Raw genomic sequence first — 27,659 nt, forward strand, 5'->3', positions numbered from 1 at the left:
AGTGCTTGTGATTGGTCTGTTTATATTTTCTGTGTCTTCCTGGTTCAGTCTCAGAAGGTTGTGCTTTTCTAAGAATTTGTCCATTTCTTCCAGGTTGTCCATTTTATTGATATATAGGTGCTTGTAGTAATCTCTCATGATTCTTTGTATTTCTGCAGTGTCAGTCATTACTTCTCCTTTTTCATTTCTAATTCTGTCGATTTGAAACTTCTCCCTTTTTATCTTGATGAGCCTGGCTAGTGGTTTATCAATTTTGTTTATCTTCTCAAAGAATCATCTTTTTTTTATTATTTCTTATATTCTTTTATTCTGCATTGCATCCAAACATTGTGTTACTTTGATCATTATCTCCACAAAATTCTAATTGCTAAATAAAGCCTATTCCCTAGATATCAATTCTCCATACCTAACGAAAATGGCATTTTATAGAGCTCTTAGATACTAGATCCCAGGAAGCATATGCAGCATAAAGGTGGCCAATATTCAGGAGCTAGATTTTCTTGTACTGCCCAAGTGATCAGGAATAACCAAAACATTTTAAATGAATGAAAATTATTTATGGTCTAAAAAACACTTGAGGATAAATCTGAGGAATACAAAATATAGGAGAAAAAAATAAGCATGGAATGCATTCTGTATCATCCAGTAATTTTGCTACAGTGAGTCCGTTTTCAAGGCAGGTTCCTAGGTTTTTACAGCTTATAATGTAAACCTTTATGAGAAGACTCTGACTTTGAGAAATGACGTGTGGAATTATGCTGGTTTGTAAAATGAGTGTAATCCAAATCCTCAGCCTCTGTCATGGTAGGTGGTAGTGGCCGTGCTGGCCTGTCATTCTTAGAATGGTGAGGTTCATCACTCTCTTTTGACTTTGAGTGTGCTGATTTAGCTGTCTTGGGCTTCCACTCGGGGTCATGCATTCTTTTGTCCAAAGATGATTTCTCCCGTTCCCTGGCTTTCCTGTAAGCTTTCTTTTCTTCAGCCATTAGAAGTCTAGCGATTTCCTCATCCTGAGCTACCTGAGCTCCTCTCCTGTCCACCTGGGTAGCCAAAATTTCTTCTTCTTGCAGTTTTCCGGCAATTTCAGCATCATACCATTCCTGATCCCCTGTTGGTCACTCGTGATGGAGTAGAGACCGCTTCCTTCATCAACCTGGGCTTCATTCCTCCATCTTCATAATAGTAACTATCACCATAAGCATTGGCTCCAGGGGACTCTGGAAAGTGTTTTTTTCGCTTTTTCTCTTCCTGTAACTCTTTTTCTTGCAAGAGTCGAGCTATGTCCTCAAGCTTCTTCTCCTGAATGCGTCATCTCTCGGCCTCAATAGCCAGCTTCTCCTGAATCTCCTGAGTAATTTCACAGTCTTGTTGTTCACTGAGCTTTTTGGAGACTGAGTAATCAACTTCCATGATTTTCCCATGCAATTCTACTTTACCTCTCCATTGTGCTAATCTGGGCTCCGAAGCCTCCGCTGCGCTCCCCTCCCTGCCCTCTCCTGCCGATGGCCCTGGTGAGACCCGCCGAAGCCCCCCGGGGTCCGCTTCCACGAGAGCCGGGTCCCTGCCTGCTTCTGGTCACCTTGGCCTCGCCGCCGCCCCGCCCCCACCCCGCGCGCCGGTGGGGAAGGGGCTCTGGCCCGGCCAAGGTTCGGGGGGTGCAGGACGTGGCCTGGGGGTGAGCGTGGCTCCCAAGAATCATCTTTTAGTTTTATTGATCTTTGCTATTGGTTCCTTCTTTTCTTTTTCATTTATTTCTGATATGATATTTATGATTTCTTTCCTTCTGCTAACTTTGGGGTTTTTTTGTTTTTCTTTCTCTAACTGCTTTAGGTGAAGGTTAGGTTGTTTATTTGTGATTTTTCTTGTTTCTTGAGATGAGATTGAATTGCTATAAACTTCCCCCCACCCAAACTGCTTTTGCTGCATCCCATAGGTTTTGGGTCATCATGTTTTCATTGTCATTTGTTTCTAGGTATTTTTTGATTTCCGCTTTGATTTCTTCAGTGATCTCTTGGTTATTTAGTAGTGTATTGTTTAGCCTCCATGTGTTTGTATATTTTACAGTATTTTCCTGTAATTGATATCTAGTCTCATAGCGTTGTGGTCAGAAAAGATACTTGATACAATTTCAATTTTCTTAAATTTACCAAGGCATGACTTGTGACCCAAGATGTGATCTATCTTGGAGAATGTTCCATGAGCACTTGAGAAGAAAGTGTATTCTGTTGTTTTTGGATGGAATGTCCTATAAATATCAATTAAGTCCATCTTGTCTAATGTGTCATTTAAAGCTTGTGTTTCCTTATTTATTTTCATTTTGGATGATCTGTCCATTGGTGAAAGTGGGGTGTTAAAATCCCCTACTATGTTTGTAGATTTCCCCTTTTATGGCTGTTAGTATTTGCCTTATGTATTGAGGTGCTCCTATGTTGGGTGCATAAATATTTACAATTGCTATATCTTCTTCTTGGATTGATCCCTAGATCATTATGTAGTGTCCTTCACTGTCTCTTGTAATAGTCTTCATTTTAAAGTCTATTTTGTCTGATATGAGAATTGCTACTCCAGCATTTTTTTGATTTCCATTTGCATGGAATATCTTTGTCCATCCCCTCACTTTCAGTCTGTATGTATCCCTAGGTCTGAAGTGGGTCTCTGTAGACAGCATATGTATGGGTCTTGTTTTTGTATCCATTCAGCCAGTCTATGTCTTTTGGTTGGAGCATTTAATCCATTTACATTTAAGGCAATTATTGATATATATGTTCCTATAACCATTTTCTTAATTGTTTTGGGTTTGTTTTGTAGGTCTTTTCCTTCTCTCGTGTTTCCTGCCTAGAGAAGTTCCTTTAGCATTTGTTGTAAAGCTGGTTTGGTGGTGTTGAATTCTCTTAACTTTTGCTTATCTGTAAATGTTTCAATTTCTCTCTTGAATCTGAATGAAATCCTTGCTCAGTAGAATAATCTTGGTTGTAGGTTTTTCCCTTTCATCACTTTAAATATGTCCTGTCACTGGTTTCTGGCTTGCAGAGCTTCTGCTGAAAGTTCAGCTGTTAACCTTATGGGGATTCCCTTCTATGTTATTTTTTGCTTTTCCCTTGCTGCTTTTAATATTTTTTCTTTCTATTTAATTTTTGATAGTTTGATTAATGTGTCTTGGTGTGTTTCTCCTTGGATTTATCCCATATGGAACTCTCTGTGCTTCCTGGACTTGATTGACTATTTCCTTTCCTATATTAGGGAAGTTTTCAACTATAATCTCTTCCAATATTTTCTCAGACCCTTTATTTTTCTCTTCCTCTTCTTGGACCCCTATAATTTGAATGTTGGTGTGTTTAATGTTGACCCAGAGGTCTCTGAGACTGTCCTCAGTTCTTTTCATTCTTTTTTCTTTATTTTGCTCTGCAGTAGTTATTTCCACTATTTTATCTTCCAGGTCCCTTATCCGTTTTCTGCCTCAGTTATTCTGCTATTGATTCCTTCTAGAGGATTTTTAGTTTCATTTATTGTGTTGTTCATCATTGTTTGTTTGCTCTTTAGCTCTTCTAGGTCCTTGTTAAATGTTTCTTTTATTTTCTCCATTCTTTTTCCAAGATTTTGGATATCTTTATTATTATTACTCTGAATTCTTTTTCAGGTAGACTGCCTATTTCATCTTCATTTGTTTGGTGTGGTGGGTTTTTACCTTGTTCCTTAATCTGCTGCATATTGCTCTATCTTCTCATTTTGCTTTATTTACTTACTGTGTTTGGGGTCTCCTTTTCGCAGGCTGCAGGTTTGTACTTCCTGTTGTTTTTGGTGTCTGCCCCCAGTGGGCAAGGTTGGTTCAGTGGCTTGTGCAGGCTTCCTGGTGGAGGGGACTGCTGTCTGTGTTCTGGTGGGTAGGGCTGGGTTTTGTCTTTCTGGTGGGCAGGGCTGCGTCCATTGGTGTGTTTTTGGGTGTCCGTGAACTTAGTATGATTTTAGGCAGCCTCTCTGCTAATGGGTGGGGTTGTGTTCCTGTCTTACTAGTTGTTTGGCATAGGGCATTCAGCACTCTAGCTTGCTGGCCGTTAGGTGGAGCTAGGTCTTAGCATTGAGACAGAGATCTCTGGGAGAGCTCTCGCCGACTGATATTATGTGGGGCCAGGAGGTCTCTGGTGGTCCAGTGTCCTGAACTCAGCTCTCCCACCTCAGAGACTCAGGCCTGACACCGGGCCAGAGCACCAAGACCCTGTCAGTCACATAGCTGCCTTGAGTCATGTGTACTGTGTTTTGATGATTTCAACACCACAGTGCTCTCTCAGGGCTGCCTACTTGAAGTAGCTCCCACTGTGGAAACTCCTTTCATAGAATTTTAATGGAGCAATTTGTGTAATTGTTTAAAAATTTGCTCTCCCACTATCCTGTAGCCCATCTTCTTGCAAAATACTCAGTACAAAATGCCCTCAGTAGGGCTTCCCTGGTGGCACAGTGGTTAAGAATCCGCCTGCCAGTGCAGGGGACTCGGGTTTGAACCCTGGTCCAGGAAGATCCCACATGCCGCAGAGCAACTAAGCCCGTGCTCCACAAGTATTGAGCCTGTGTGCCACAACTACTGAAGCGTGTGCACCTAGAGCCCGTGCTCTGCAACAAGCACTGCAATGTGAAGCCCAGGCACCACAATGAAGAGTAGCTCCCGCTCACCACAACTAGAAAAAGCCCGCACGCAGCAACAAAGACCCAATGCAGCCAAAAATTAATTAATTAATTTATTTATTTATTTAAAGAAAAAAGAAAGCCTCAATAAATATCTGTTGTATAGAAGAATGATTGTCAGTTCCCCTCCCTTTCTCTTGCAAGGCACTCAGTAAATGTTTAGTAAATGAATGAAATAATTTTAGAAAATAAAAATTGTAACATATCATTAATAATAATTATATGGCTGGCTCACCTGAGGAAAAGAGGAAACACTACTGCAAAACAAAGTGATACTAATGTAATTTAGAGATAGCATGCCCAGCCCACTGCCTGATTTTCTCTATAAAAGTATAAGCTCTCCCCACTGGAGACATATTTATTTTGAAAAGAAAAACTCAGAAAATTCTCTTTGAAATATTGCTTGTGGAAACTAGAATTCAAACTTAAGTTTAAAATCATGAACGTCCCAAGGTCATCATCAATCTCCCAAATGTGAGTGTTACATTACTATTTGTAATGTAATGTAATACATGTAATACATTACATTACTATTTATTATAAAGTCAGGTTTATTCGAATTTAAGAGATTTTTAAAAACTAATAGATTTTTAAATAGACTTTATTTCTGTAGTTTAGTTTTAAGTTCACAGTGAGAGGAAGATGCAGAGATTTCCTGTATGCTCCCTCCCCCCACACATGCACAGCCTCCCTCATTTAGCAACATTCCCCACGAGAGTGGTACATTTGTTACAGTTGGTGAACCTACATTGACATATCATTGTCACCCTAAAACCATAGTTTACATTAGGGTTTGCTTTTGGTGATACCCATTTTATGGGTTTGGACAAATGTATAATGACATGTGTCCACTATTATAGCATCATACAGAGTATTTTCATAGCCCTAAATATCCTCTGTGCTCCACCTATTCATCCCTCCCTCTAACCCCTGGCAACCACTGATCTTTTTACTGAACAGACTTATTTTTTAAAACAATTTAAAATGTACAGGAAAATTGGGTCAATAGTATGAAGGGTGCCCATTTGCCCAACTGCTGCAGTTTCCCCTGTTATTAACATCTGATATTAGTATGGTGTATTTATTACATTAAAAAAACCAGTAATGATATGTTATTATTAACTAAATTCCATAGTTTTATTTTTATCTAATGTCCTTTTTCTGTTCCATGATCTTATCCAGGATACCTTATTACATTTAGTTATTATTTCTCCTTAGGCTCCCTTTGGCTGTGATAATTTCTCATATTTTCCTTGGTTTTGATGACCTTAAGAGTTTTGAGGAGTACTGGTCAGGTTTATTGAAGGATGCCCTTCTACTGAAATTTGTCAGGTGTTTTTCTCATGATTAGACTAAGGTTTTGGGTTTGGGGGAGGAAGATCATGGAGGTAAAGTACCATTTTCCTCACATCATATCAATGGTACATGCTATCATCCTGACCTCCACTGTTGATGTTGACCTAGATCACTTGACGGAAGTATTGTCCGTTACATTTTGTAACGGACATTGTACATAATGTACAAGTATTGTACATTAAAGTTTTCTTTAATGTAAAGTGTTCTGTTTTGTTTTGTTTTTGGCTTTTCCATACCATACTCTTTGGAGGGAAATCACTGTGTGCAGTCATTATTAGCTGATTACATTTATTATAAAAGCTGTACATTTACTTCCAGTACTTTAGACATGGTATCTGTTTTAGTTTCATTACTTGTGAATGAGAAGGTTGAAATTCCAACTGTGTTGCAATAGTAACAGGAGAATGCTTACCAATTGAATCCTAATGAGACACGAATGGCAAGGAACTGAAGTTAGCAGTTAGAAAATTAAGAACCAAAAGAAGTGATCAAGAGAGAGACCAGCAGTTCTCAAAACTCTTTGTCTCAGGATCGAAATTATTGAGGACCCCCAAAGAGCTTTTGCTGATTTATTACATTATTAAAAATTAAACCTGAGGAAACTACAAAATCCGGTCGAAAAGAATCAACTATATAAATAAGTGGAGAGATATTTCATGTTCATGGAATGGAGCATTCAATTTTTTAAAGATGTCAATTCTTCCCAACTTGATCTATAGAGTGAACACAATACAAATCAAAATTCCAGGAAGCTATTTTGTAGGTATCAACACACTGATTCTAAAATTTATGTGGAGGGACTTCCCTGGTGGTCGAGTGGTTAAGATTCCGAGCTTCCATTGCAGGGGGCATGTTCAATCCCTGGTCGGGGAACTAAGATCCCGCATGCCATGCAGTGTGGCCAGATAAATAAATAATAAAAAAATTAAAGTTTATGTGGAAAGGTAAAAGATCCAGAATAGACAACACAACACTGAAAAAGAATAAAGTTGCTACAACCTGATTTCAAAACTCACTATACAACTATAGTAATCAAGAGAGTGTGGTACTGGTGAAAGAATAGACACAGCAATCAATGGAACAGAATATGGAGCCCAGAAATAGACCACACAAATATAGTCAACTGGCATTTGACAAAGGAGCAAAGGCAATTCAATAGAGAAAAGATAATCTTTTCAACAAATGTGCTGAAACGAGTGACATCCACATGCAAAAAAATAAGCCTAGACACAGACCTTACACCTTTCACAAAAGTTAACTCAAAACGGAGGATACATAAAAGTAAAGTGCAAAACTGTAAAACTACTAAAAGAAAACAGAAAATCTAGGTGAGCTTTCATTTGGTGATGAGGTTTTAGGTATAGCACCAAAAGCATAACCCATGACAGAAAAAAATTGATGTTAGATTTTATTAAAATTAAAGTTTCTGCCGTGGGAAAGACACGGTTAAGGGAATCACAAGATAAGCCATAGACTTGCAGAAAATCTTTGCAAAACACATATCTGAAAAAGGACTTGTTTAAAACATGTTGGGTTGGCCAAAAGTTTCGTTTGTTTTTTTCTGCAAGATGGCTCTAGTAGCACTTAGTTGTCTTTAACTTCATTAGAAACAATTTTATTAGATTGTATTGTGACAGCTGTTATATCAGTGTGCATTAAAAAAAACTTATCAAAATTGGTGAATTTTTGTGTAGTCATTTTAATATTGAAGATGGAAGAAAAAAGCAACATTTTTGGCATATTATGCCTTTTGAGAAAGGTAAAAAAGCAACTGAAACACAAAAAAGATTTGTTCAGTGTATGGATAAGGTGCTGTGACTGATCGAACGTGTCAAAAGTGGTTTGTGAAGTTCCATGCTGGAGATTTCTCGCTGGACGATGCTCCAGGCTCGGTTAGAACAGTTGAAGTTGATAGTGATCAAATTGAGACATTAACTGAGAACAATCAATGTTATACCACGCGGGAGATAGCCGTTATACCCAAAATATCCAAATCAAGCGTAGAAAATAATTTGCACCAGCTTGGTTATGTTCATTGCTTTGATGTTTGGGTTCCACATAAGTTAAGCAGAAAAAACCTTCTTGACCATATTTCCAACATGCAAGTCTCTACTGAAACATAACGAAAACGTTCCGTTTTTAAAACAAAATATGACGGGTGATGAAAAGTGGATACTGTACAATAATGTCGAATGGAAAAGATCGTGGGGCAAGCGAAATGAACCACCACCAACCACACCAAAAGCCAGTCTTCATCCAAAGAAGGTGATGTTGTGTATATGGTGGGATTGGAAGGGAGTTCTCTATTATGAGCTCCTTCCAGAAAACCAAATGATTAATTCCAACAAGTACTGCTCTCAATTAGACCAACTGAAAGCAGCCCTTGACGAAAAGCCTCCAGAATTAGTCAACAGAAAATGCATAATCTTCCATCAGGATAATGGAAGACAGCATGTTTCTTTGATGACCAGGCAAAAAATTGTTACAGCTTGGCTGGGAAGTTCTGATTCATCTGCTGTATTCACCAGACATTGCACCTTTGGATTTCCATTTATTTAGGTCTTTACAAAATTCTCTTAATGCAAAAAAGTTCAATTCCCTGGAAGACTGTAAAAGGTACCTGGAACAGTTCTTTGCTCAAAAAGATAAAAAATTTTGGGAAGATGGAATTATGAAGTTGCCAGAAAAATGGCAGAAGGTAGTGGAACAAAAGGGTGACTATGTTGTTCAATAAAGTTCTTGGTGAAAATGAAAAATGTGTCTTTTGTTTTTACCTAAAAACCGAAGGAACATTTTGGCCAACCCAATACAGCGAACACTCAAGAAAACAAGTGACCCAATTAAAAAATGGGCAAAAGACTGGATAGACACCTTACCAAAGAAGATATACAGATGGCAAATAAGCATATGAAAAGATCCTCAATATCATTTATCATTAGGGAATCACAAATTAAAACAACAGTAAGATACTATTGCGCACATATTAGAATGATGAAAATTCAAAACAAAGGCTGCATCAAATGCTGGTGGGAATGCAGAGCACAGGAACTCTTATTCATTGCTTGTGGGACTGTAAAACGGTACAGCCTGCTTTGGAAGACAGATTGGCAGTTTCTTATAAAGTTAAACATATTCTTACAATATGATCCAGCAATTACACTCCAGATATTTACCCAATTGATTTGAAAATATGACCTCACCAAAATTTGCACACAAATATTTGTATTATCTTTATTCGTAACTCCAAAAATTGGAAGAACCAAGATGTCCTTCAATAGGTGAGTGAATAAAAAAACTGTGTTACACCCATACAATGGGATACTGTTCATCAACGAAAAAAAATCAAGCCATGAAAACACAGGAATGAATCTTAAGTGCTTATTACTAAGTGAAAGAAGCCAGTCTGAAAAGGCCACATACTTTATGATTTTAATTATATGACATTCTGGAAAAGACAATATTATAGCAACAGTAAAAATCAGTGGTTGCCAGAGGCTTGGAGAAGAGGAAAGAGGGGCGAATAGGTGAAGCAGTGGGGATTTTTTAGAGTGGTGAAATAATTCTATATGATATTGTAATTGTGGATACTTGACTCTGTGCATTTATCAGTACTCGTAGAAACTTATAGAACATAGAATGAACCGTAATGTATGCAAATTTAAAAAATCAATTAGAAGGTCAGAGGATCCCAGGTTGGAACACAGAATGTGACAAAGTAACTGTATTACAATGTATGCAACAGCTTCACTGAAGAAGGTAGGGAAAACATACTCATTTGAAAGTGAGAGGAATCTGTAAGACTGAAGACTAAAGAAAATGTACATAAACACTGTACTCTAGTTGATTAAGTCTTTACCCCCATGGGGGTATGGCTTAAGAGTTTTGATACTGGTATACATGTATATTGGAATTAAATAATTATGTAAGTGGATGGCCGATGGCAGGACCCAAGCTTCTTCTTGTTGGAGTGGGAATTTTTCAGATAAGCCCAGGGAGGAGGGTAGAATCATCCATGTGGTAGTGGATTTGAGTTGGAGACATCATCAGGAACTCATGTTTAGCTTAATGTAGATAGTTACATATAGAAATATTTATAGACAGGAATATAGATGGATTAGTAAACACATTTATATTTCCTTGCTCATCAGCTGAGAGGGCTTAGAAGCAATGACACCCTAGTAGCAGTAAGCATACCTAACACCCAGATGATGGTTTTTTTAGTACCATTTTCCAATTAAAAAAAAAAAAAGAAACAAGGCTCTTTGGAATAATGTATGGTTCTAGGCCTGGAGCTGATTCTAGGTCTCATATACAAGATGAGCCTGGAACATTTTGTAGTGACAGAAATAAGGAAATGCTACACACACACACATATACACACACACACACAAATTATAGGAGTACATCAACTGAAAGAGCACCTAATGGTCAAAGTTGAGACAATGTGAACAACAAAATAAAGTAGTATTAGATTATAACACAAAATATAAACATCCATGAGTCCATACTGATATAAATAATGACTGAATAAAAAATAAATGAGGGAGAAGAGACAAATCTCCCATGCAAAAAGAATTCCAAAGAATTTATGTAGATACCCAAGGAGATGAGAATAACTCCCTACTTCTTAGGTGTGGTCTGCACATAACGAGTTTCTTCCAAAGAGTACAGTATGGAAGGGGCAGGGGGAGTAACTTTACAGTGGAGAAAGGGAAATTTTTTTTTAAAACTCTATTGCACTCTTATTTATTTATTTGGCTGCCCAGGGTCTTATTTGAGGCACGCGGGATCTTCATTGAGGCACACGGGATGTTTTTATTTGCGGCATGCGGGATCTTTTTTCTTTTTTTTAGTCGCGGCATGCAGGATGTAGTTCCCTGACCAGGGATCAAACCCGGGCCCCCTGCATCGGGAGTGCGGAGTCTTAACCGCTGGACCACCAGGGAAGTCCCCAAAGGGGGAATATTTTAATTTTTTTTTCGGATAATTGTGGTCACTATGCTAAAACTAACCTAAACTAAAACTCAACGATTGGTGCTTTCTTAAAGATTAGTTGTAATGTGGATTATGAAAGCATATCGGTAAACTTTTTGTATTCTTTACATTAAAATCTTACACTTTAAATGGATCTTTTACCCATGCATAATTTTGTAACATTATACATTTGCCATTTGGAAAATAATTGTTCACTGATATACAGATATTCCAAATGTTAATACATTTCATTAAACAATATAAGTATTTTAAAAAGCATATACATCAGAAAATCCTTTAAGTATTAAAAGGTTGTCATGATCACTATGGTGAATAAAAGTTTTCCAAATTCCTAATTATAATTTGGAAGCTTGAATTTTATCTTTCGTAACAAATACTGTCACTTGTTTTACTAAAAGTGACAGGCTCACTTTGTTTATTTGATTTTTTGTGAAAATGTTTGCCCGATAACCAAGTCTGAATAACTAGTTTGTCAGCTCTTTCAAGTAAAACTGCCATTCCTTGAATCAAGTTGCTAGGTTAGCTCACAACTCAGTCGCACAAGTGCTTTTCCTGAAGACCACCATTGTACTTCAGTATGTAGGTTTTGCCACAGAAAATATTAAAAAGATGTACTCAGTGCCTGGGATCTCATAAAGAGTAATTTTTCCTGCTTCATCAAGGACATTCATAAGTGAAACTGGCAATGAAGAATACAATGAATATTAGTATGGTTTGGTACCACTGCCTTCTCGCTATTGTGCCAACCATTTTACCTATCATTGCTTTTGCATCATCGGTTCCGATGTCAAAACATTTTGTAATTTCTTTCTGTTTAATTTCACAGATTATGATTGAATTTTTAGAGAAAACAGGTAACATTCACACACAAGTCAAGAAGCATTAGAAGAACTAGGAATGTAATACACAACGTGATAAATATAATTAACACTGCTGTTTGTTATGTATGAAAGTTGAGTGTAAATTCTAAAGAGTTCTCATCGTAAGGAAAAATATATTTTTGTATTTCTTTAATTTTGTACCTATATGAGATGATGGATGTTCCCTAAACTTATTGTGATAATCACTTCTTGTAAATCAAATCATTATGATGTATACCTTAAACTTTTGCAGTGTTGTCAAGTATATCTCAATGAAACTGGAAGAAAAAAAGAAGCACTGGAAGAAATTTTGTGATTGGTTAAGGACAGAGAGCGCTGAAAATAATATACAGTGAGTATAGAACTTCTTAAGTGAAATATATTTTTCATGAGATTTGTTGATGCAAAGGCTGCTGACATTATTTATTAGCATAAGGAAATAAATCGAATTCAAAGAGAAGGGAGATAAGTAAACTATGTTGTATATCCTCTTTCTCATGCCCCATATTTAATCCATTATTAAGTTTTGTTGATTTTTATCTCCCACTATCTCAAATTTGTCCATTTCTTTTCTCCACACAGCCTCTACTCCTGTCCAAGCCACCATTATCTTACCTCAACATCTGATTGACTTATTCCTTTCCCTGTTCCTATCCAGTCCATTTTCCAATAAGCAACCAGTGATCTGATCTTAAATTAATGTAACCTTACCACTAGTCTAATCGTATAATCCCTTCTTACAAACTTTTTTTTCCCTAAAGATCTGATCTTAAATTAATGTAATCTTACCACTAGTCTAATCGTATAATCCCTTCTTACAAACTTTTTTTTTCTAAAGATCTGATCTTAAATTAATGTAATCTTACCACTAGTCTAATCATATAATCCCATCCTATAAACATCCTAAGGGCAACCCACTGCATTTAGGATCAAAAATAAATAAAAATCATATATCCTTATTGTAATCTACCAGGCCCTGTGAGATGTGGCCTTTCCCTAACTTACCAACCTCACCTTGTACCCCTTTCACCCTTATATGCTGACTGTCCATAGTGATCTCTTAATTCCTCAAACATGAACACGAGAAAGCTCTTTTCTACATCAGGACTTTTACATATGCCGTTCCCTCAGTTTATAATATTCCCCCTTCCCTCCCTTCTAGATGGGCTAATTCCAACCTATCTCTCAGGTATTAGCTGAAATATTACTACTTTGGAGAGGTCTTACCTGACACCCACTCCTACAGGTCTCTGTGTTATACTCTCATAACACCAGCAGAGAGCACACCTTAATTTGTATAGTTAACTTTTTAATATTTATCTCTTTACTTTTCTCTAAGCTCTGTAAAAGCAGAGGCTGTATCTGTTTTGTTGTGTATCTCTTGAAACCACAGTACGTGACATATAATATACATTCAATAAATATTATAGTTAATATATAAGTGAATATGAGAGGGAACTTTTGACAAGAATAGATAAGAAATTATGATGGGAGATTTAAAAATATTTCATTCACTGCTTCCCTTAAAAAAACACACACATTTTAAAGACAAGAAAATTAACTGTCTGTTGTAGTCAGAACTCTTTCAACCGAAAGTAACAAATAACCAATCAAAACCTCTTCAATAAGAAGAGGAATTCAGGGACTTCCCTGGAGGTCCAGTGGTTAAGACTCAACAAAGAAAAGGAATTCATTGGTTCATGTAACTGAAAGTCTGAGGATTAACATTGAACACACGTGGATGCAGGTGCTTAAATAATGTCACCAGGAATCTTCTATTTTAGCTTTGTTTCTCCTTTCTGTTGGTTCCCATGCCTGCTTCCCTGTTTCCCCCAGTCATATATGGAGGGAGAAATGGCCCTAGTAAAGCTAGGCTCATAGGCTTAATAGAACTTTTAATTTCAAAAGATGGAAACTTCTTCCTGATAGAGCCAGTAAAAGTTCTGGCAATGCCCATCATGGCCTAGGTTGGTCCACATCTCCATCCCTGAACCAGGAGAACATAATATTCTGATTGGTCACCTGAACCATATGGGATGAATGGAGCAGAGGGGGCTCTTGAAGGGAAAATCAAGGAGCTATTGCTTCAAAAAGGGGATAGATACTGAGGAGGATAAAAGATACCCACTTTAACTATACAGAAAAATTATCTGAAGAGGAAAAATACACATTAAAAATAAAACTGCATATAAAATACTTGCCCTTGAGAAAAATCTTAAGAGAAGGAAAATTTCTATACTAAAAAACAAAAAATCAGATATTGACTACAGAAAAGCACATGATAATTTGAGCTATGAGATAGTGCAATAATAATAATAATATAAATATGCTAATAGGAATGTTATAAAATTTATAGTTGAACTAATCCAAGAACTAATTTCTGCAAATAGACAATTAATACAAGGTTGGGCCCTGTACCAGTCAACAGGCTATTTCAAGCACCTTTAGATGGTTTCGTTCTTAAGCAATTGAAATCATGGACTCATATCATTGATAATAAATTGGTCTCATTTAGTTGTCAATGTAGATCTCTAAAGACCTAGATTTAGTTTGAATGATTAAAATGTTTACGCTGATTTGAATATTAGCCATTAGTCGCTGCCTCTGGTCTCCTGCGTTTGTTTTTCAAGTTATCAGCATCTGGCCTGGGTCAATCAGCAGCAAGGTTTGTGGCTGTATAGCTGATGTCTCAGCTCCACCACGTGGTAGTGGTTGAAATTAAGTTTGCTTCCCTTTAGGGGCAGGATCTGCTGATTAAAAACAAGTAAGCACAAGGAATATAATGAGTGTAAATCAGAGTAAAAAATGGGCATATAGCTTCCTTCCTACATCTACTTTATTCCAGACAAAGACGAAATTGAAAATTATATACACAGAAATTTTAATCTTTTCTTCCTGTCCCCTAGGATATACTCCCTGGATTCACATGCCCCACTTTGGAGACGACTGACCTAGAGAAATCCTCACACACATGCCCCAAAAGATAAATACAAGAATATTCATTGAGGCAACTGTTTTTAATAATGAAAAAATTGGAAGCAACCTAACCATCCATTAACAGGTAAGTGAGTAAAGTTTTTAATATTCATTCAATGGAATATATGTACTCAAGGGACTACCTTAGAGCAGGTTAAAATAACTGGATTTAGAGCTACCTGTATCATAATAGATACATCTCAAAAACATTGCTGAGGGACTGGTGGTCCAGTGGTTAAGACTCCACGCTCCCAACACAGGGGGCCCGGATTCGACCCCTGGTCAGGGAACTAGATCCTGCATGCTGCAACTAAAGATCCTGCGTGCTGCAACTAAGACCCAGTGCAGCCAAATAAATAAATAAATACATATTAAAAAATTGTTGAGGAAAAAGGAAGTTGTCGCATGATATGTAGTGTATGAGACTACTTTAAAACATGTTAGACAATCCTTTCTATTATTTATGGATACATAATATACAAAAACGGTATGTACACATGCATGGCAATCAAAAACACTGAAGTCAGAATAATGGTTACTCTGGAGAGGGAAGGAGAAAACTGGGACTGAAGAGGGGTCTGGAGCAAATGTGGTAAAATTCTAAGATTTGACAAAGCTTAGAGAGCAATACTGTGTTACATATATATATATATATATATAAATTTCTGAATATCTTTCTATGTGTTTAAATTATCATGTAATATTAAAATATTTAATAAGACAGATTGAAAAAAAGTTACCCCAAAGAAGGTATGGGAGGAAAACTAGAAAGAAAAAGCCAGAATTATTTTATGTCTACTCTGTACCAGAGCAAACCGAGTAGGAAATGGAGTGGTATAGGATTATTTACATGAATACTAAAATGACCAAGGATTATGATAGGCATACTATGGGAGAGAATGAACCAAGAGCTAAAATCTTCAAAAAATGAGGGGGAATGAGTCTGGGCAGTATGTACATGACAGCCACAAGTAGAGATACTATGTGGTATATGCTGATGACAAGCTGGGTTTTTTTGCGGGGGGAATGATCATCTAGAAGGAACAAGGGGGACATGGAACATACCTACTCCATGACAAGGCTCAGTGGGAGTAGGGGTGCAAAGGAAGCAGAGTCCTAGGGGAGAGCAATGTTCCGTTTAGAACAAGAAAGTTAAGGGAACATTTCAGAGAAGAGGTGATGATATAGTAGATTTTGCTGATGACCGACCATGAGTTTTAGAAGGCTTTCAATAAATGAGTGTGTATGGATGGATTAATGAAAAGTGAGATTTAAAATGTATCTAATGATTGTGTAAGCCCTACATGAAATGTAAAGTGCTACATAAATGGAAGGCATCATTCCTATCTATTAATATGCCTTGATTGAGGAAACTTCATTCTGTGTTCATGGTTTTCTTCACATTAATTTGTACTTTCTAAATTGACAACATTCTTTTCCAGCCTTATTCATTTTTTTCCCCTTATGGTTCCTCTTACACTCCCTAGGCATCTTTTCTAAAATCTGTTTGGGGAGAGGAGAGAGAAATTACCCTTTTAAGCAAAACACCATCATGCAACTCTAATTGTATAATCTCCCATTATTTTGTCTGCCTTAAACATAAATATAGTGATGACAGGAATTTTAGAGCTGGAAGATAACTTATTATTTTATTTATTTATTTGTTTATTTATTTATTTATTTATATATTTATGGCTGCATTGGGTGCATTATGGCTGCATGCGGGCTTTCTTTAGTTGAGGCAAGCAGGGGTTACTCTTTGTTGTGGTGCGCGGGCTTCTCATTGCGGTGGCTTCTCTTGTGGAGCAGAGCACGGGCTCTAGGCATGCGGGCTTCAGTAGTTGTGGGTTGCAGGCTCAGTAGTTGCAGCATGCAGGCCCTAGAGCAGGTGGGCTTCAATAGTTGTGGCGTGTGGGCTCAGTAGTTGTGGCGCACAGGCTTAGTTGCTCCAAGGCATGTGGGATCTTCCCGGACCAGGGCTAGAACCTGTGTCCCCTGAATTGGCAGGTGGATTCTTAACCACTGCACCACCAGGGAAGCCCCAGAAGAGAACTTAAAGATAACGTTAATACAAACTTCTCATTTTACAAGTGACCAGAGATCGTGTGATTTGCCAAATTGAATTGTTGATTACTAGCAGAACCAGGGCTAGAATCTGTGCCTCCTCTCCAAATTCCTTCTGTTTTCCTTTAAACAGCAGAAACATAGAAAGCACCTGTTACAGGGGCACTGTATACTGGTAGTTGAGTGCAGGCTCTGATGTCAGACTACTCAAATTCAAATCTTAAATCTGCTATTTATTAGCTGTGTGGCCTTGGCCAAGTAACCTAACTGCTTTGAGCTTCAGTTTCCACATCTGAAAAATAGAAGGCATAATTTTATATCTACTTCATAGAGTTGTTATAAGGATTAAATGAATTAATGTACTTAAAGCATGTAACAGTGCTTGGCACATAGTGACCAGAAATCTAAGTGATTGTTACTATTTAGCACATACTCTGCTAGCTGCTGATATAACAGAGATTAACAGAGGCCAGGGATTTTATCCACAGCTGTTTTTGTTTGGTCTGGAGTTTAATAAACCAAACCAAACCAAAACAACAGCAAAAAAAAAATGCACTTGAGATAATGTTTACAAATCTGGTTATTTCACATAGAGATCTAAATTTCCAGTTTCTCTTGAAAACTGGAAGATTTGACATCTAGGCCAGAATTCTGATGTAGCAACAATTGGCTGGAGCTAAAAGCAGCTGCCCCACTTTAGTCCACACCACTCACATAATGTACGTGCACGTACTCACATGCTTGCCTCCGAAATTGCATCCCAGAATAAGACAGTCCCTGTTCTCAAGGAATTCACAATCCAATAGGTGAGATGCATCTGCTAAACAATTCACAATACAGTTTGACAGAAACAAGTACAAAGTTGCAAAGTACAAAGTATAGTAGCAACCTGAAGGAACAGGAGTGTGTACTGAATGGTGGAGGTGCTGCTGGTGATGAACGTTGTCAGGAAAGTGGCTTTGAAAAAAAGGAGTGGAAGAGGGTTGCAGAGAGAATAGGATATGCAAAAACATTGAAATGGGAAACAATTTGTGTGTTTATCAATTGAGGAGTTCAGTTTTGGAGACTACAGTAAGAAGAGTAGGCTGACAAGTAGGCTGACACTAGATAATAAAAGCCCCATAATTTGGATCTAAGCCAAGAGATGGATAGCCCTTGAAATGTTTTCTGTCGTTAAATTCCAAATCTAACTTTAATAAATTTATGCTTGGATACTCTTATCATTCTCTGTCAAATGTCTTTGGGCCTTGTGTTTGAGAAATGCTGTACAACCCACAATATTCTATGAAATCTCTGTCAATAGCAAATTGCCACTTCAGGAAGAAGCCCTGTCTTTATAATTGATAAAATACCGTTTTTAGGTTTGTCTGCAAGTAAAGTTTCCTCATCTGTAAAATGGGTATAATAATAGCAACTACCTCAGGGCTATTAAATTGAGAATTTAACTCAATATAACTCATTTAAAGAACTTACCAGGGTACCTGATATAGAGTAAAAGTGGTCAATTAGTATGTTATTATGATTATATTTAATGAGTTTTCCTTGTCTATCATCTCTACCATTGATAAAATATAACATTTCATTAAGTCAAATATGTATTTTTCTTTGAAAACTGAAGTTAAGATTGGTAGCATTTTCAGGCTGCAAATGGTAAAAAATAATGCAAAACATACTAGAGAAAAGTGCCAAGATAAAACTTCCTTTCCTTCCATATTATGGATTGCAAAAGTTTCAAGAACAATTTAAAGACTTTTGTGCAACATAGAAAGTGCAAGTTGCCTCCAGAAATTAATTAAATAATAGTTTATTAGTAGTAAATAAAAGTGCTTAGGTAAAGAGACATTTCTCCAGTTCCCGTATCCTCAAAGAGGAGGAAAAAACCTCAGGCAAAAGACCTTTTCGTCTGACAGAAACATCTTGGATGGCCTGGGAGCTCAATCACTTGGCGGGAAAAGAATAAATACAGATCAAATTCTCACAATCTGTTTCTGGTTAGTTTATAAACTGAGATCGACTCTGGCAGCTTTCGTGCCTTGTGGGACTTGAAGTCCAGAGGGGAGAAGTGATCAGGACTGTTGAAGCTTGGAAGCTGGCGGCCCCTGCAGGTCTGAGCAGTAAGGACTACAACTCCCGACACATACCGCGAGGCCGCGCCGTAATTACCGGCAACCAACCGGACCCGAGCAGGACAAGCTCCAGCCCCAGGCCCGGAGGACTGCCTCCACCAATGGCAGAGCTCCCAGCGCAAAGCCTGTGGGTTAGGTTGTGAGGCTCCGGCGGGGGCGGGGAGGAGCCGAGGGGGTTCAGAAAAACCTCGGCCGCTGGGTGGGTCGGGGCGTTCGGCGCGCCCTTCTCTGAAGCGGCGGTGGCCGGGCTGGGCGCCGGGAGTGGGAAGCGACGGCGCGGCTGGAAAATGCCAGTCCATTCCCGAGGGGATAAGAAGGAGACGAACCATCACGATGAGATGGAGGTGGACTACGCCGAAAACGAGGGGAGCAGCTCCGAGGACGAGGACACCGAGAGCTCGTCGGTCTCCGAGGATGGAGATAGCTCAGGTACGCGACCCAGCGGGCTGGGACCCCAAGTCCTCGCGCCAGGCTAGCGACAGGCCGCTCTCCGCACGCCGGGCAGCTGCGTCCTGCTGGGAGAACGGGGAGGAGAGAGAGGGAAGGGGCGGAGACTGGCTCCCAGCTCTCCCTGGCACCCGGACTGTTCGCTGGGCGCTGCCCGGCTCCTGGCGGGTCCCGGTTGGCGGGGCGGGGCAGGGCCCGGGCCTGGACTCGCCCAGCTCCCGTACGCTGCGCGGTCCTGCTCGCGGTCCGCCCCGCCCTTGGGACCTCTGGGTAGTGCCCGGGGCTATCCGGAGCGAGGAATGTGCCGCATCTTGTGTGGGAGACCCTGCAAATGCCTCCTCTCCCCAGACCACCGACTTCTTATTTTGCACCTTTGCAACCCTTACTTGTCAACGTGGGTGGGTTGTCGGAGCCGAGGGTAGATTTGTATTGGCTCTTGGCTGGCTTAGAATTCTTTAATCTCAGCTTCCAAGTCAGCGTGTCAGCACTTGATATTAGTGCTCTTTCGAGGGGCTGACGTGGGAGCTGGACCGTTTACAGCATCTCTCTGCACTTGTCAAGACTAAGAAGAGCCTAACATCAGGGGTGATTGGGGATCTTCATATGCTTATAAATTGGCTGATTTTTGGCAACTTTGAAATTCTCCAAATCTTTTCTTTCCTGCAATCTTTTCTAACTTTGGGCTATTTTAGTTTTGTTTTTTCAGGGGGGAGGTGGGGTGGGGTAGAGGAGGGCAGGTTAACACCACAAGTGAATTTTTGCAAACTTTTAGTAATGGTTATTTTAAAAAAAAGTGGAATTTGTGATTACCTGGATTCTTTTCCTTTTATCCGTATGATGAAGATGAGACTTATTTCTTTGTCTTGTCCTGATTTTGGCCATGGGAAGCAAGGATTGATGACAAGTTGATGACAGTCTGTCAGCACCCTGACACCCTCTTTTCAGGTTTCCCTTTCAAAGGAAACCTCCATGGAAGTATGTAATTTCAGTCAATAAATCAACCACCCCAAAATAAGTATTTCTGAGTGACTTCCTTTTGCAGTACTGGGTTCTACTCATTGTGAGCTATAAATAGTTATAATCTGACTGCAATTAAAGAGCTGTCATAGGTCACCACTTGATTAAATTGCCAAACAAATGCTTAACTATAAACAATACTGTAGGAATTGAGGCAGAGGAAATCTTTTCAGTATAGGGTGGTTAGCAAAGGCTAGATGAAGAAGGTGGGGTTACCTAAATTACCTTGAAGAATGGGTAGAACTTGGATTGGAGTGGTAATGTTCAGGTGTTTCTATAGAACAGCGGTCCCCAACCTTTTTGGAACCAGGGACTGGTTTCGTAAAAGATAATTTTTCCACGGACCGGGGAGGGGGGGATGGTTTAGGGATGATTCAAGCCCATTACATTTATTGTGCACTTTATTTCTGTTATTATTACATTGTAATATATAATGAAATAATTATACAATTCACCGTAATGCAGAGTCACTGGGAGCCCTGAGCTTGTTTTCCTGCAACTAGATGGTCCCATCTGGGGGTGATGGGAGACAGTGACACCTGTAGTGTGTTGCTTATGTCCAGTCTACTCCGTGATCTCGTTTTGGCTGCTGTCACTGCAGAAAACCCTGCTTCATGAAGATAAGAGTTGGAAATGGAAGCAGGCTTTTCAGTGCTTTTGTGACAATTTCAGGATATTCCGCCTTGACTTTAATCCAGAACGTATGGAGATCTGAAGTTGTCTCAAATGTACTTTTAAGGCCACCGTCATTTGCGATCTCAAGCAGTTGATCCTCTTCTAGCATTGACAAAGTCGATTTCACCTGGCTTATTTACAAATAGTCGTGGATCCATTTCTTCCCAGTTTTGGGGTCTTTTGTGGTTGGGAAGTAATGTTCAACTCTTTAGAAAGCTGAGATAGGTGATCATGCACCAGCTGGGAGAAAGAAGGCCCTGGTTCAGTCTCTTTCAAAATCTCTGCTAATGTTTGAAACATGTCAGAAATCCCAGTGTTCACTCGTCGCCCTCATAATTCCAGTTTGGCTCTGAATGCAGCCACTTCATCTGCCGACTTGAACACAGTTGTCGTTCTCCCCTGAAGTGACAGGTTGAGTTCGTTGAGCAGGTTGAATACGTCAACGCAAGTTAAGTTTTGCGACCCATTCTGTGTCACTGAAATGTGCTGCCAGTGGTGAATGTTTTCCTAAAAGAAATCTCTGGAGCGGCTCTCATAACTCAAAAACTCTGGCCAGTGATCTACCTTTAGAAAGCCATCTCACTTCTGTGTATAAGAGAAGACATGTGTCCATCTCCTCACAGAGCTGCATGAACAGACATGAGTTAAGGACATATACTTTAATGTGGTTGATAATTTTAATCATATCCTGAAAAATGTTGTTAAGTTCAGGTGACATTTTTTGGCTAGCCAGCATTTCTCTATGGACGACACAGTGCGTAGACTCACATTCAAAAGCAACCTCTTTGACCCAAGTAGTGAAACCAGAAAGCCGTCCAGTCATGGCAGCCGCTCTGTCCATGCATATACTGACACAAAATGACCAATTCAGTTTTCCTGTTATCATTCAAAGACTTGAATAGTTCTGCAGCTGTGGTGTTGGTTGGCAACAAAAGTGCACATAACATATCCTCATGCACATCCTTCTGAAAAATGCATCGCACAAAAACAAGCATTGTTGCCTTGTTGTCAATATTGGTAGATTCATCAACCTGGATTGTGTACCACGGTGACTCATTAATCCTGTCTAACAATTGTGCCTTGACATCCTGTGCTATTTCATCAATTCATCTAGTTACGGTGCTAGCCGGAAGAGGAACACGTGCCACCTTTTGAACTGCATTCTCTCCTAAAAGTTCACGACAAACGTCCTTAGCAGCACGCAGGATCAACTCTTCACCAATAGTAAAAGGCTTCTTAGTTTTAGCAATACGTTTAGCCACTAAGAATGATGCTCTCAGTGCAGGCACGTTTGATGAAGTGGTGGCCTTCAGTAATTGCTTCTGTTCTTCGTGTTCACGTCATTTTCTTTTGAAAAACTCCAAAGGCTTGTCTTTTAATGCAGGGTGCTTGGTGTCCATGTTGTGAAGCAGTTTTGAAGGTTTTATGGCTTCGTTGGATAGCCGGTCGCCACATGTTATACAAAGTGGGCTTGGAAAATGTAAATCACCTGTTGCAACGAACCTGTAATTTAAGTAGGACTCTTGGTATTTTCTTTTAAACCCAGCTTTCTTTTTGTTGGTAGTCTTAGAGTCTTCTGCTGTCTCATCATTGGGTCTTTCCCCCTTTTCAAAGAAGCTCTTCAGCGATATTTGTTTTTTACTCATTTTGGCTAGGGTTAGCTTGTGGGCTTACCAAAACTGTGACTGAGACAAGTGCACAGTGGGGGAAAGAAGCACGGACAGAAGTGGTAAATAAAATAATGGGTGGGCCATGCGCGGACTACAATAAGTGTCGGATTCTGACTTAAAGCCTGCCACAAGATGCAGCTGTACAATTGAAGTACATCAACTCACTTGCCACTATAAAGCCTGCCATCAGATGCAGCTTAATTGTCACTTGCCACTCACTGATAGGGTTTTTTTAAAAAATTTTTTAAATTTTACTTATTTTTTGGCTGTGTTGGGTCTTCATTGCTGCATGCAGGCTTTCTCTAGTTGCGGCAAGTGGGGGCTATTCTTTATTGCAGTGCACAGGCTTCTCATTGCAGTGGCTTCTCTTGTTGCTGAGCACGGGCTCCAGGCGTGTGGGCTTCAGTAGTTGCAGCACTCGGGCTCAGTAGTTGTGGCATGTAGGACCTAGAGCATGCTGGCTTCAGTAGTTGCGATGTGTGGGCTCAGTAGTTGTGGCGTGCAAGCTCATTAGTTGTGGTGCATGGGCTTAGTTGCTCTGCAGCATGTGGGATCTTCCTGGACCAGGGATAGAACCCATGTACCCTGCATTGACAGGTGGGTTCTTAACCACTGTGCCACCAGGGAAGTCCCACTGACAGGGTTTTGATATGAGTCTGCAAGCAATTGATTTATTATGGTCTCTGTGCAAACTTATCTGCTAATGATAATCTGTATTTGCAGCCGCTCCCCAGTGCTAGCATCACTGCCTCAGCTCCACCTCAGATCATCAGGCATTAGATTCTCATAAGGAGTGCGTAACCTAGATCCCTTGCATGCGCAGTTCACAGTAGGGTTTGTGGTCCTATGAGAATCTAATGCCGCTGCTCATCTGACAGGAGGTGGAGCTCAGGTGGTAATGCGAGCGAAGGGGAGTGGCTATAAAGACAGATGAAGTTCTGCTTGCTCGCCTGCTGCCCACCTCCTGCTGTGGGGACCGGTTCCTAACGTGGTACCAGTCCATGGCCCGGGGTTTGGGGATCCCTGCTATAGAAGGAGGAATATAAGAAAAAGTGCAAAGGCCAGATCTTAAGGCTTATTCAAAAAAGTGAGAAAACCAGTTTGGTTGGGAGAAGGATTTGAGCTAGAAAAGGAAAAGATATAGATGTGAAAGATTTCAAAAAAAGCAGAAAGTGGGATTGATGACTACAAGTTTAAGAGTCAAGGTAAGAAGAAAAACCCAGGTACAAGGAGAATGGTGGTAGCATGAACAGAAATAGAAAAGTAAAAGATTTGAGATGAAGGTGGAAGATAGAGTATTACAGACATGTTGTTTTTGAGGTCCTGTTGGTATATTTAAGTCAGAGTGCCCAACTGACAGGTGGAAATGTGGCGTTGGGACCTGCCTGGTATGGGAAGCATAATTTGGAAGTCATCTTCCTAGTCATGAAAATAGGTGACATTTCAAAAGTGAGGAATACAGAGAAAGAACATCTATACTATATGTGAATACATTTCCTAGATCTGTAAAACATTTCATCTTCAAGTGTTCTTTGTTTTTTTTTGTAATTTTAATTTTTATGGGAGCTAGGATCTCGCAATATGACATCTATTTACTAAAATTCTGCCTCTCTAATTTTTATGTTGACCCTTGTGATTTTTCACTGTTTTTTATTCTATCCCAGAAAATAATGAACAACTTAATTTGTGAAAAATGTAATAATAATTTGAACTACAAGTCAAATTTTTTAAGTGCAAAGAAATTATTTAAATAAACTTTGCAGTTTTGCATGTTGTGAAAGCATTTCTTTTCTACCATATGTCTTGCATGTTAAATTTCCACAGTTTTATTCTTCTCCAACCTTGGTACTGGGCCGGTCCTAAGGCTACAGAAAAACTATCCAGAGATATTGAGGAGTGAGTCGTCTTGAGTAACCACATTTTAAATAGCCAAGGAATAAGCTATTAGGAGCCAGAAATAATTTTAATCTGTTTCAGAAAAGTTAAAAAAAATTGTATACTTCCTCACTATTGGAAGATAACTGAACATAATTTAACTCTTTCTCATAGTTTGACCTTTATTTGATGATGATCAATATGCACATCATTTTAAGCTTCTGTTATTGTCAACTGTATGTGATGTAAAAATAGAAGATATGAAATATAGGACAGAGCTGGTAACTAACAGCTGCTTTCCTTGAAAAGTTTGCTTGTTTTTCTCCTCATTTTCCTCTTTCGCACTGACTGACAGTAATTTGGGGAGAGGGATCAATGGGAATATAAGAGTAGGAGACCAAGATATTCTGTGGTAAACATAATGAGATTAGTCTTCTTTTTTATTTGAACCGCAAATCATCTTTGTGAGCAGTGCTGAAAGAAGAATTCCATAAGTGTTTTTGAGCAATATTAACCTTTAAAGGACATAATCATCTTGGTGCTTAAGTTCTCGTGATTTGGTGGAAAACAGACCAAAAGTGGGTTAATTACTTCATAGTCACAGTTTAATGTCGGCCCTTTAAAATGATTTAAAAATGAATAAAAATAAGAAGGTCTAGAGACTGTTATAGTTTTAATTCATCTGTATTTTAGGTTAAAATCTATAGTGGAAATTATTTTTGGTAAATATGTATTTTAATGCTGAATGTAGGCCTTGCATATCTAACTTCATATTTCAGTGTTTTTCTTTTTTTTTTTACCATTTGAATTAACATTCAGATATATTTGGAACATAAAATTAATTTTATCTTTGATATTTGCCTTTTACTAACAGAAATGGATGATGAAGACTGTGAAAGAAGAAGAATGGAATGTTTAGATGAAATGTCCAATCTTGAAAAACAGTTTACCGATCTCAAGGATCAGTAAGTAGTGACTTCAGAAGGTCATTGTCACCGAATCTTAACCTTGTCACGTGTACAGTAGCATGAGAGAAATTATATTCACTCTGAACTATTTTCCTTTTCGTGTTTTATGGGACCGACTGATCTGAAAAAGGCTTCGGCTATTGTTTGCCTGCTGAAGACCTCATTAACTAATCAAGGGTTTTGAGGCTGTTTTTGGGGGGGATATAATAAGATTTTTATGTGGGGCTGGTAATGAAAATGTTTTCCTGGGTTGTTGCACCCTTGATTCTAATTTGCTTCATTTATTCCTTTGTTAAATAATTGGATAAAGATAGCATTTTAAAATTGTGAGAATAAGAGAGATATTTCCCAAAGATGGCATAGTGATTTTTGTTTATATCTTAACATTGGGTAATATATACATTACGTGTTTTCACACGCATTATTTAGTTTGCTTCTCTGTAAGGTTGGGAGATAGATAGTCTTATCTCTAATTTACCCATGAGAAGATTGATGCTCAGAGAGGTTAAGTGATTTGTTCATAGTTCTTCAGAAAGTGATAAATTAAGCCAGGCTTTCTGCCTCCTAGTGCAGAAAGTGCTATGGTGTCCCTTCCACTAAGGCACATTACTTTGGAGGAACTGTAGTGGAATAGAAAGAGCATAGGCTCTGAATCCAGGCTTTCTGGACAGATTTCAAAGGTATAATAAGAGATTCGTTATTATCTACTGTAAAGATTGAATGAGCAGTCTGTAAAATTCTCAGCCATTTGTCTGGCATGTAGTGCATGTTTATTAGATACTATTTTTTTCCCCCTGCTTATAATGCCAGAACTCTTATGTAAAGTTGGTAACGCAAGAATGGGCCCCAGTGATTTGAGAGAACAGAATAGATGCAGATGCAGATTAAAAAAAAATCTTAAAGGTGAGCTTTCAGTTTTGAACTTGCTGGCAAGGTTATGGGGCAAGCTACATTTTAGGAATTGTAAATGAAAGAGAGAAAGACACCTTAACTTATTCAGAAGCTGGCTCTTCAGTTTATGAATCCTTCGTGATTTTGCTGCTTATTCCTTTTCTCCTACTTCTTCCCTAGAGAGGCCCAAAGAAGAGATGAAAGCCCATTTAATATCTGAAATTGCCAGACTAAAATAAGACAGGTTTGGTTACCATATGAATCCTGCTGGATTTATGCCATTTCTGGTCTTAACTTTCACTGGTATTAGAGATGAATATATAGATAATGTTCCCTGCTAGTGCAACAAATTAATATAAGCAATCCAAAATAATCCAGAGTTTAAAATTGTGGCTTTAAAAAACATGATATTTTCTTATTCTAAAGATTTACATTATTAATTTGAAATCAAAATTAGTTTGGATCCCCAGGAATCCATTATTTAGGCAACACGGAGAGTTCATTCAGTTCATTTGGGATCATTCTGGAAAAGAGGAAGCAAATTTGTATTTTTGTATTTTAGCACAAGTAATCCGTGAGTGAATAATTCTTAAACAATTATTTAAGATACACCTATTGAGCTTTTAAAGTGCCTTTTATGGTTATCCAAGAAATGAAAATTGCTGTAAATCTCTAGTATAATATATTACGTAGGAGAACTTTGCATCTAGTGAGTCATTTGGTCTAATCTTGTTCACCTTGGGGCAGGCAATTGTCTTGATTATTACTTTCTCATGGCTCACTATGACCACCAGCCAGTTCCCCCTACCAGCTTTATTCATTTCTGAAAGTGTTAAAAGTAGACCCATTACCACTATCTAATAGGATTCTTTCTCAAGGAATTGGAATCTAGAAATATGTTTTAGAAAAGAAAAATCTTGGCACCAGGTTTATAATTATTTTTTTGTCTTGCCCCATTGCTTTGTGTTTTATTTTTATTTTGTCACACTGTGTATCTCTGTAAGCTGTCTCAAATCCTCTTTGGCAGAGGTGGGAAATATAATAATAATGATAATAATAATA

The 27,659-nt window shown here is 38.7% G+C and overlaps 1 protein-coding gene and 1 pseudogene across 3 annotated transcripts in view; one reads left to right on the plus strand and one right to left on the minus strand.

Moving 5' to 3' along the window:
• Positions 1-553: 553 nt before the first annotated feature.
• Positions 554-1,410, minus strand: LOC114903889 (annotated as a pseudogene).
• A 13,484-nt stretch (positions 1,411-14,894) lies between these two features.
• The window catches only part of BRMS1L (BRMS1 like transcriptional repressor), a 50,837-nt gene continuing 38,072 nt past the window's right edge, over positions 14,895-27,659 (plus strand). For 2 of the 3 annotated variants that reach the window (XM_029236265.1, XM_029236267.1), the window contains exons 1-2: positions 18,760-19,483; positions 25,613-25,703. In XM_029236265.1, the coding sequence (XP_029092098.1) occupies positions 19,342-19,483; positions 25,613-25,703 (233 nt within the window). In that variant the 5' untranslated portion in view covers positions 18,760-19,341. Of the gene's footprint in view, positions 14,950-18,759; positions 19,484-25,612; positions 25,704-27,659 lie in introns of those variants that run through there. The other variant, XM_029236266.1, reaches the window with a different exon arrangement.

This window comes from Monodon monoceros, unplaced genomic scaffold (genome assembly GCF_005190385.1).
Source record: "Monodon monoceros isolate NGI ecotype Baffin Bay Population unplaced genomic scaffold, NGI_Narwhal_1 Super_Scaffold_21, whole genome shotgun sequence".
NCBI classification, from domain to species: domain Eukaryota; kingdom Metazoa; phylum Chordata; class Mammalia; order Artiodactyla; family Monodontidae; genus Monodon; species Monodon monoceros.